Source organism: Mizuhopecten yessoensis, unplaced genomic scaffold (genome assembly GCF_002113885.1).
Source record: "Mizuhopecten yessoensis strain PY_sf001 unplaced genomic scaffold, ASM211388v2 scaffold11151, whole genome shotgun sequence".
In the NCBI taxonomy this organism is placed as follows: Eukaryota; Metazoa; Mollusca; class Bivalvia; order Pectinida; family Pectinidae; genus Mizuhopecten; species Mizuhopecten yessoensis.
Genome location: NW_018408905.1, coordinates 826918 through 838494, shown reverse-complemented (window position 1 = coordinate 838494; position 11577 = coordinate 826918). Strand labels below are relative to the sequence as shown.

The following is an 11577-nucleotide window of genomic DNA, read 5'->3' as shown; positions in this document are numbered from 1 at the left end:
CCAACCTTTTGAAATTGCAGCATTGCGCAATCTCGATTCAATCACCCTGCGCTTAATCGTTAGTAAAATCTTTTTTGACCAATATCTTCCTAAGCCTGGTCCATATTACTCATCAATCTTTTGTGCATTGGTATTGAATTCTTTTATTGAATCACAATTCAATAAACCATCTTCACCAAAGATTGATGACATGTCTCTGGGTTCATTCATAGAATCGTCCAGTGACTTAATGTCGTCTAGAATGGCTTTCAAAGTCTGTTTTTTAATTAACCTATCATGAATTGCCTCCTTTGTAGCGAGGGTTGCGCGCTGATACTCTTGTTTTGTACGTTTAGAACGGCCTTGGATAGAGGGTTCTGAAGGAAACAATCCTAAATACTCTGCAATAGCAATGTTCATCGCTTCATCGCCAAACCCTGGCATTCTGTCGAACCAACTTATACGTTTTTTATAGGATGCGTCGCTTGCAAGGGTCGAGTATTACCGTTTCAGTACAAAAATCTCATCCAATTGTGGCTGTGGATTAAGTGGTAAGGTTTTTTGTTTCGCTTAGCATAACTGATAACACGTGGATCGATATTGGTCTACCAATAGGAAAGTACGTACCATTGAGTTATTTCTATTGTTATATGTGCTATAAAAAGAGCAGCGACTAGCGTTGTTCTGTCAAAGACTAAGCTAGTCGCCTGCTTAAACGGCCCTTTTCAGGGCCACAATCTTTTTAAAAAAGACCTGAGAAACTCGAAAATTACGCATCCCCCTCCCACTATATTATTTATAATAAAAAAAATATATATAATTAAACACATTGTTAAATTATTCTTAATGGGTTACAGTTAAAATCTAAATTGTTCAATAAATACAATAATGTTATTCTTGACACAGCTGATTAAAGGTGTATCAATGTTTATATAGCAATATATTCTAACTGTGTTCACCTATGTCAGAGACGTATAACACATACACGTATCTGCCTATGCGAAGCCCTACGTATACCCTACGTACACAAATGTGGCACGGCGTATAGCTTAAAATCTGTACATCGTATGAATTAAATTCATGATAACTCGATCATTTTTCAACAAATCAAATTAAAATTTGGTATATAGTTGTATCATAGTCATAAGAATAACATATCTCATGATGTCGCTTACTTTATCAATTATTTTAAGAAGTAATGTCTGAAGACGCTTTTTGATCTGTACAGTTTTATTAACACACGCGTGCCAAGCCGACGATTGTAAAATAATAAATTCACGATAACTCAGTATTTTCTTCATATATCTAAGTGAAATTTGGTATAAAGGTGTATCATAGTTATATGAATAACATATCTTCTGATGTCGCTTACTTAATCGATTAATTTTAGAGATATGTTCTGAAGACGCTTCTTCATATGTTGAGTTCTATTCACACACGTGTGTCACACCGCCGATCGTAATAATAAATTAATTATAACTCGATCATTTTTTCAAATATCGAGCTGAAATTTGGAATGTATATCAATAAAAGGTGTATCATAGTTATATGAATAACGTATCTTCTGATGTCGCTTACTTTATCAGTATTTTAAAAGATTTTGTCTGGCGACGCTTGTTGTCACTTGAAGACGCTTTTAAGGAGGACCGGAACGTATTAAGTATATACATAAGTGACACTAACGTTCATTAGATGAGTGACTTTTGAGTATTTTTCCCATGTACAAGAATATGAAAAAAAAAGAAGGATTCGAACAGCAGGGATACGGTAGACAATTATCACAATCTGTTAGAATTCTTTTTGAACATCGCTCATCATTGTAGAAATTATCAGCATGCATTAAAGATAAATCGAGGCTGATTGGTTAATGTTGCGTAAGGTTAACCTTTCCTTATAAATAGATATGAAGAATGATTGCGACACGACATGGATTCTCTATTCTGAATTAGTAAATGGTCGTACGTGTGAATGTTCCCACAACATCAGATTAGCTTCCCATCCTCACGGTAAGCCTATTTAAGAGACATATTTTTAAGAGAGCTCTCACATCGCCGATTAAGCATAAATAAGCAGCATGGATGTAAAAATCTCCACCGAAATTGCTCAAATGACCAAAGCGACAGGTTCGTTTGGAAGAGGGAAAACCTTTACCATTAATAACTACAACGGATATACACATATCCATCTATCGCATTACGCGAAAAAGAAGACACTCACTCTAGGAGTGGAGGAGTTGGAGGAGTTTGTGCCAGCGTATCCGCAAATTTGGAAAGTCAATCAGGACTTTGAAAAAGAGGTATGTATTTATCGCATTTTATATAGTATGTACTATTTTTAAACTCTATCAGCGTATTATTACATGAGGAACAACAACAACTTCAAATTAAAAATGTAGTGTTTCACTGCGATTTAAAATTAAAAGTAGGAACAATTTCAAATTAGTTGACCGATACATTTACTGTACTATTTCCACTTCATGTATATCTCGTGCTCGATGCCCTCGATTTTTTTTGATTTTTTTTATATTTGAAACAGAATAGCATCGCAGATGACGAGTCTGCAGGTGCAGCAGTAGCGGCCTGCTTACCAGAGGAGAAACCAGCACTGAAAAGAAGACCCAGTGAGTTGGCGTTCAAACCAAAAAAAAAAGTCTTCATTGTATCGGACAGTTACGAAGAGGTATAATGACGAATGTAGCTGTCTAGGAGGAGGTCGCAAATTGTAGCATCGCTCGGAGGAAACAAAAGGACTTCGAGGAAACAACAGTGTCTGGGATGTGAAGATTCAAACTTTTTGTTTTAATCATATATATATATAAATCATACCATCACTTCAATTTCAATGTGTATCCAAAATTCATGACAAATGTATGAGATCTTTAAATAATATTGAAGTCAGAAATATACTAGTAAAGTTACCTACTCCTATTTTGAACAGTTTTCATGATTTTTCACTGAATTTAATGTGAGACTCCAAACTTGGTAACGGCAGATATGTCGATATTGCTTTTCACGCTTTTGATTTGCTGTGTCAACAAACTTTTGATTTAAAAACCTTGAAGCTATCTACACTTTGTCTCTGCAACATAGTTCAGCAGTGTTCTTTTATGTCATTTTCAGAAATTTCGTGCCATTTGCGATATCAACCTCAGTCAGTTCTAATTAAGTTACACGATATATTTCTACATTCATTATGGACCGAGATGTTGACAAAATTAATCAATCATGTTGTAAGAAAAGAAAAAAACCCAAAACAGCCAAGTATCGAAGACCACTATTATGTTCCGACTTCAAATTGTTATTTTAATCGATTAAATTCTTTGATATTGAGAAACAGAAGTAGAATATAGAATATTTTTTGTCGTGTATGTCTACTGTTATTTTGCGCTTGGACAGTCCTAGTATGTATAGATTCCACGCAGTTGACTCAACGTAAATAAATCTTCACTATTTTTTTTCTCTCTCTATTCGCGCAACTGGAAATAGGTCAATTTAACCGACTGGCTGAACAACGGTAGGTATCGCCACAGGTAAACCAGGCCGTCTCACCAGATCTATTAATAGACCGACGGGCGCCCTTGTCGCTTACAGGCAAGCATGGTTGGTCGGTCGGTCGGTGGGTGTACAGATAAAGGTGACCGTCGAGCTACGCCAGGAGGGAATTTCAGCAGAAAGGGGCGATTTCGGCGAAAAGGTGAAATTTCATCGGACCAAGGTGAAAATCTCACAGAAAAGGGGGAATCCTACCGGGAATAGGGAAAATTAATTGCCTTTTGGGAAATTTCCTCGCAAATGGGGTAATTTTTTTCCCTTTTACGAGGAAAATTTTCCAAAATTATTCCCCAGTGGTGCATTCCAGGTTTTGTCCTCACACCTTTACGCTTGAGAGTTCATTTAAAAACGCATCAGCAGTGCAATGTGTGCAGGAAGAGACGGGGTAAAACCCATTGCCTTCTTCACTTTAGAACTTCGTCGGATAATTTGCTGAACGTTTTGTTCATTATCACGACCTATGCATTATCATCTGGGACGACTTGTCTGAATTTTTCACTGAAAGGAAAAGACAAGTCACTTCATCGAAGATATTTTTCACTGGTGATATAACAGGAGAATAACTATTAGAACTGTTTATGATTAATGAATTATATACAAGAATGTATAACGAAACAACAAAACTACACGCTGTTAAACTTAATGTGGATTTCTAAGAAGGACGAAAATGTAAATAAAAGTTGGTAAAGAAATTAAGTCATTTCGTCCGTCATTTACTTAACCTCTATCTCATTGTCGCTTACTGCCAAGGTTCGTTTCAGCTAAGTTAGTTTATTACAGATACAAAATAACAACAATTTACGAACGTTTCACCTAAGACTTATTTGCCTCAGTTTATCACATCGCCTCAATGTTCAGTTCGTTTCGCCCCAAGTATGACACTACTATCGAGTATGCCTCTACATGTTGGGACCCATACACCACAGAAAACTTCGTACTGTTGTTTCCGTCCAACGTAGGGCTGCTCGATATGTCTATAACAACTACAGGACCCGTAAACCTGGAAGTGTCATCAGGTACAATCACTGACCTGGGAACCACTTGCACAGAGACGAGCAGGCGCGTAGCTAGCCTATAAAGAATGTGGATTCAAAATAATCATGCCCCCCCTGAAAATTTTGAAATAAATGGTGCAATTTGGTGCGTTTTGGGACCTCCGGAGAGCTTTCTTGACCAACGAAAATCGATTTCTTTTAGCATAAAAATGGAGATGAATAGCTTTACTTTCGTTTATTTCAACTAGTCTACATTTCACAGCAAGTCTAACTTGCGGCCTTTGCTGGCCGCAAACTCGTTAATGATAATATCAATATCTATTTCCATGTGTCTGTAGGCGTGCAACAGGGCTAGTCCAGACATCCGTTCTGTGAGCATCGTTGATCTCATGTAGTTTTTCAGGCGTCTCATGATACTAAACTGCCTCTCGGCGGTAGCGGTAGACACTGGCATCGTAATTAGTACAACTAGACAGGTGAAGATGTCTGGATACAGAGTCTTGTTCGTAGCCTTCAATGTGTCAGTAAGATTTGAGGGTTTTGTCCCCTCCAGCTCCCATCTTACTTTCCATCGAGAAACCTCATTTCGGAAGGCTTCCCGATCCCCACTGAGGTCACTCTCATACTCCTGGAAGATGGAATCCTCGTGATCTCGGCTGAGCTCAGGAAGAAGGCTTGGGATGAGATATTGAGCCTTAAACCTCTCATTGCTGGATACAAGACGGTCTTCTAGTTCCACAACTAGATGATCAAGAAATGGATAGAACAATGCTCTTTTCCAGTATTCCGAAACAGAGTCGGCAGGCACGTTGCCACGGTGCTGTTGGCGTCGAGCTGTTCTAGGCTTTGAAGGCTCGACTCCTTGGTCTTCTGCCATGGCAACTGCTTTGTCGTAAAGCCCATCCCACACAGCATCATCGGCTCTCTCTGCACGAAATGTGGCTATAAGAACTCGACTCTCCTTGGCTGCTTCGATCAAGTCGATATTCTGCTTCTGTAGCAGCTTGTTTAGAGGCATAACACCCTGGAGGACGAATTCAACCACAACTAGAGAGATGATGAAGTCGAACCCAAGGATACTGCATCTGTAGCTCCGTGCTTTTGAGTCTCCCTCTCGTTCTAGCACCTCCAGTGCACTTACAATTGATGTGTATGCAGCTTTGAAAGTGTAAAGTGCGTCAGCCCGACTAGCCCATCGCGTCTCACACAGACTTTGAAGACGTGTTCTCTTCTGCATCTCTTCCTGTGCCACGGGATCGTTGCCAAGCTCCTCTTTGAAAGCTAAAAGACGTTTGGCAGAGTACTTGAAAGCAAATCCGATTTGTTGTACTGTGTCCAACAAGTTTCTGACGAGTGCCTCTTTACAGGCATGCACAATTGACAAATTAAGGCTATGGGCTTTGCAGTGCACATACATTGCTTGGGGAACTACTTGCTGGACCCGAGCTTGCACACCTCGATGACAACCAGACATATTACTGGCCCCATCATACCCTTGTCCCCTCATCTTGGAGATGTCTAATCCTGCGTCCCGCTGCCCCTCAATAAACTTGTTAAAAAGAGCCTCTCCTGTTGTAGATTCTGCTTGCACAAATCCCACAAAGTCTTCACGCACGTCCTGTTCAGTTTCAGAATAATATCTTACACACATAGCAATTTGTTCCATAGTGCTCGCGTCAGTAGCTTCATCTGCAAGAAATGAATAACAAATAGCATCGTTGCACTGCTGAACTATCTTGCCTTTTATGTTATTTCCCAACAAAGTGATTAATTCATTTTGGATCATAGGCGAAGTGTAAGTAACCTTAGATTTAGAGGACAGGTGTGTTTTCAGGATTTCATCCCTGTTGGCCTTGTCTTTCAACAGGACAGTAAAGTTACTATTGTTGTCATCATGACCTCTAAGTGGAATATTTTGTCGACCGCACAGAATGATGACCTCTATAACAGATCTAAGCACCTGTCTATTTTTAGCAACAGTTTCGACTTTGTTTCTCGACAGTTGTGCTGTAATGCTTGCTTGTTTCCCTTCGATGATTTTCATAAAACTACTAGCACTAGCGCAGCAGCTATGATGACTCGAACCAGGCTCGGTATGTCTCTTGATGTACTTTCCAAGGTTAGACCATTTTGATACTGGGGTATTGATGAATGTTTTCTCCTTTGGAGATGAAGCACCAAACAAAATACAGGGAGCACAATACACTGAATTCTCGGAAACTGAATATCGAAGCCAGTCATACTTCTCTAGCCAATCTACCGAGAACTGACGCTTCGTTCCATACTCAATACTGAAATAATAAAATAAAGAAATAGTGTACGAACTTGAAATGGAACAATTTTGCAACCAAATACGTAGAAATCCGGAAAGCAGGGAAGCAAATGATTCCATTTTAATAGTATATATCTAGTATCTTACTAGTATACTTATGATACTGGTACTTCAATAACGTTATCAGATATATGAGTATATTCACTATACTTTATTCGTCTTAATTATATAGTAAACATGTCATTAGCGCGCTAATATAATTATAATGGAACCAAACATCGAACAAGTGGAAGAAGCAGTATATTAATATGGGTTTACAATCGAGTGGTAAGAGACGGGCTTGCGTCTATTTTCCCACATGTACCACTCACAAAAAGACCTCAACATAAACCATCGATTTTGAGACCTCGGGACTGTGTTTAGAGATTTTAACGGTATTTTTCTATACAATACTGGTTGACTAAACTACAATTTTCTATTGATCTGCAACCGTTATAACTTCACATCTTTAAATCAAATGAATCAGAATCAGTTTACCTTGACGGAAACTTAAAAGTTTTGGCCCATTCTTTGTTGTTTTGCAGCACTTTCACTTTTATCGAGTCATCTGAAGCCTTTGTTAACCTTGCTGGATCAGGATACAAGTCATCGGGACTGTACGCAATCCCCACGAGCTCATCTTTATCTAAAGTCATAGGTTCAGGACCCTCCTTCACACCAGACGTACCGGGCGCTATAAATATACATATGGAATACATATGACGATACTTGGACAAGTGTTAGAATTTTTGGTGCATAAAATTGACTATAGAATCAATTTGATTTCGAATATTTAAAGCATGGATTGCAATGAATGTAATGTAAAAGTTTGAAATCATACTGTCCTTGAATCTTGAAAAGTTTAAACAAAATTAAAAGTTACAATTGTTGTCATCATTAACTATACATGTATAACTTAACATGTACTGACTATTGTTTGTAGCTTTTTATGTTAAAAGCATGTTAAAGTAAACATACATGTACTAGGCTCGGTTGCATCGGTGCCTTTTTCAGACAGCCCAGTTTTTGGACCTACGCTGAAGAAGCTGTCAATTCTCTTCTGTGCCATATTTCTTGCGTAATTAGAACCTGGAAGAATAAATTGTGGCTCCGTACATGTATGAAATCGGAATACTTTTGACCTTTATGCGCTTCCGTAGATGAAAAAAATGACGAGCGTTGTGTTTACCAGAAATGTTTTTTTCATAAAAATTCCATGTATCAATATAACTAATCTACCAAGAAGGAACTATTTCAAAAATGCAGAGTAACTAATACGACAAATGCACCAGAATTTTTCACATTTGCATCATGAATTCACTGATTAAGGTTGGTTAGTTCAAAATGTTGTCAGTCTCGCTAGAATCGGTTCACAGACATGGTCAAACATGTCATTACTCAACAAACAGACCGAAACAAATAAACACTAGGCATACATAGTAACATTTTAGTTATAATTACCTCTTTTCTATCGCTGATTCTGCTGATGACTTTTTTAAGAACTCGATGTAAACATTTGTTTACATTTCGAAAATACGGCGCGTGCAAACTTCCGACTTTGAAGAGCTGCAAAGGCCGACAACTTTTCAAAAAAATACTACGGTATGGTGTACGATTTAGGCTATATGATTTATAAAGTATTCAGTGTGGTAATTATCAGATCTGGCGAACGCGGCTGAATTTCAAACCACATTTTTTTTACTAAAAAAAATTTTTGTTGTCAAAATAATGTGGATTCAGCTGCGTACTCGCGTATAGGCAGCTATGCGCCTGACGAGCAAAAGTAAGGGTTACAATGATGTACAAAATCTAAATGACAAAGTAGCCATCTCCCCTAATGATCATGTTAAAGTGCCAGACGGCCGAACTAGCCCACAAACTCGCAACAAATTTCTACTAATTCGGACAAATATCGAAATTCTTTTTTCCCAGAACTATCAGTACATGGAATTCTCTGCCTGTAGATATAGCCCAGCCCAGAGATCTGCCGCTTTAAATGGAAGAAGAAGAAGAAGAGGACAACCATATCGACCCAAAGGGTTACACAGGGAAAAAACGCATGTTGAGGACCCCGCATGTTTTACAGGCGAAAATACGTACGTATGTAAAACCGGTGTTTACCCTTACGGATGAAAAACGCCGCAAGAAAACGCCAGTTTTACGCACGTTTTTCATACGGGTCGGGGACGGACAATACTCGGACCACTCACTCTTCTTCCTCTGCATCATCAATGACCTTCCACTAGCAGTGAAATCCACCGTGAGGTTATTTGCAGACGACTGTCTTCTTGGGGTACACATGGCGCCCCACGTTGGGCGCCATTTGTACCCCTTTCTCAACCACAAATGAGTTATAAGTCGAAGGTTTTCTTTCATTAATATGTTTATTCCATAGACGAGAGCCTGCAAAACGAATAACGCATTGCAGGTACTTGCATACAATGTATAAATGAGAAGTGGAATAGATATGAAATAGACATTGTGAAATATGAGTAATGATATCTACAATGACTTACCACAGGTCCAGTACACTCTGCCGATTGAGCGTTATAGCTGTAAAGACCTATAATAGCTCTTTTCAACTATGTGAAATAGGTCTTTAGAGCGATTTTCAATTGATTTTCTTTTTTAAGGAAAACGAAACAAAGTCGCTTTTAAAAGAAGATTGTATCATTAAGTTGATAACAAAAGACATTAAATATGGGTATTCTTTTTAAAAAATAATTATGTAAAAAAATCGGAAATTTTACATTTATGAAAAATGAAAATAAACATCTACATGTATGCTTTTTGTAGTCAACATTACCATAAACCTTATTGTTTTATGCGACTTTAATTTAATTTAATGAAATTTGAAATCTGAGAAAATATAGCTCAATACAGCTATAATTTATAGGTGTATATAGCTATATATGTCTTTATAGCTATATAGCTCAATCGGCAGAGTGTACTGGACCTGTACCAGGAGACAGCTGGGATCAGTGAAGGGTAATACGTCTGCTCTGTGAGGTGTCGTATCATCGAGTCACGCCACATACACCGGTGCGAGGATAGGTAAATATCTCGCCCATGCACGTACGTACATACGCGTACATGGGGACACGTACGCTTACACCTGGTTACAATAAGACGATAAGAACTGTCCAGGATCACTTAGACTTTCAAGAAGATTTAAAATCGTTAGAACGATGAGCATCAGCGTGGGACATTTCCTTTAACGCCAGCAAATGTTACATCATGAGGATCCATCACTCAAAATCTTCATCAGCCTCTCGCTTCACTCTGAAGAAGAGGTAACTGACAACCCATACCTCCGCATCATCTTCAGCAACACCCTGAATTTAGCAAACTTTCCAACCGTGCCAACTCCACACTGGGATTCCTTCAGAGAAATCTGAAGAAATGTCTGATGGATCTGAAAGTGTGTGCGTTTAAGTCCCTAATTAGATCTGTATTGGGGTATAGTTCCACCATCTTGGACCCTTACACGTACAAGGAAATACAAAGGCGTGCAGCAAGATTCATTCTGTCAGATTATCAAAGAGAAAGCAGTGTAACATCCATGTTAACAGACTAGAACTCAAACCACTAAAAGACAGGCGGCGTGATCACAGACTAGTACTTGTTGTTTATTTAAGATCATCAAACTCGACAGAAAGCACCTATCTGCTCAGCGACGTGTGTTTTTATCATGTTAACCTCGGCACCGGTGTCCAAAGTGATTTGGATAGGACTGTGTTGGAGGAACACTTTCATTTGAGGTGACTGTTTAGTGATTTCACGTCGGGCTAAAGTTACTGCCTGTTGGTAATGATAGGGACCCGGGTCGCTCTCAGCGTCCCTCTCGTACTCCTTGGCATCGACAAAATCGTACGCGTCCTGAGAGTATGTTGGCGAGCTCTCGTCATAAAACGACGGTCCTCTACTGGGGAAAATTCGAATGCACTTAAATGGTTTGGTATTTGCACGTCCGGCCTGTTTACACAAAACGCAAGTTTTGCTAGGACGTTTTGGTGGAAATGAAGTGGAACAGGATTCTGTGTTCGGAAGTCTAGGTTTAGGTTGGTTTCGAAAGACTGTTCATAGGACCTTAGACTCAGATGATGCATGGATTTCATCCAACAAGCTATCGAGAGCCTGGGAAATTTCAGGTTCCAAAGACGCAAGCGTTTGAGATCTTAGCACGGTACTGTAGCGCTGTTTCACAAGAGATGGGAAGTCTTTGTGAATTAACCTAAGCCAAGTAAGCACTCTAAGGTAGGAGACATGTCTTCATCTGTTGCTGGGATTTCACCATTATGTCGGATATTTCCATCAGCATGCAAAAGGTGGACACTCTCCAGGTTCAAGATGGATGTTATTAATGTAGATGAAATGTGAACCTGTGGATTGAAACCCTTTGTGCATTCTGATAGCTCCAAAGAAGGTGTGAAAGTGGCAGAAGCCTGCTGTACTTCTAATACTTGCACTTCAGTCCGACTACCAGACGGCGCCTCCATCTTTTCTGCTGAAGCATGCGCTATCACAAGGAGACAAACACGAACATATCGCAGCCTCCCAAAATACACAGGCATACACTACACGCATGCATCTTGCACACAGGGGAGGCCGTCCTTAAATGACCTTAGCTGTTAATAGGACGTTAAACAAAATCAAACAAACAAACATATTTTCTAAACCAATCGTAAATGTCGCTTATAAGCGACTCTCGGGAAATCAAACACGGACGATACGCGACAGT

At 39.1% G+C, this 11577-nt stretch overlaps 1 protein-coding gene across 2 annotated transcripts; it reads right to left on the bottom strand.

The window, feature by feature from the left end:
• Positions 1–4428: 4428 nt before the first annotated feature.
• Positions 4429–9495, bottom strand: LOC110466984 (52 kDa repressor of the inhibitor of the protein kinase-like). 2 transcript variants are annotated; one of them, XM_021523824.1, is made up of 2 exons: positions 7815–9495; positions 4429–7530 (listed from the first exon to the last, which is right to left on the bottom strand). In XM_021523824.1, the coding sequence occupies exon 2, from the start codon at positions 6915–6917 to the stop codon at positions 4782–4784; it is 2136 nt and encodes a 711-aa protein (XP_021379499.1). In that variant the 5' UTR covers positions 6918–7530; positions 7815–9495; the 3' UTR covers positions 4429–4781. The 2 variants fall into 2 exon arrangements, with proteins under 2 accessions (XP_021379499.1, XP_021379500.1); XM_021523825.1 differs by having other exon boundaries at positions 4429–7925; positions 8298–9495.
• Positions 9496–11577: the final 2082 nt, after the last annotated feature.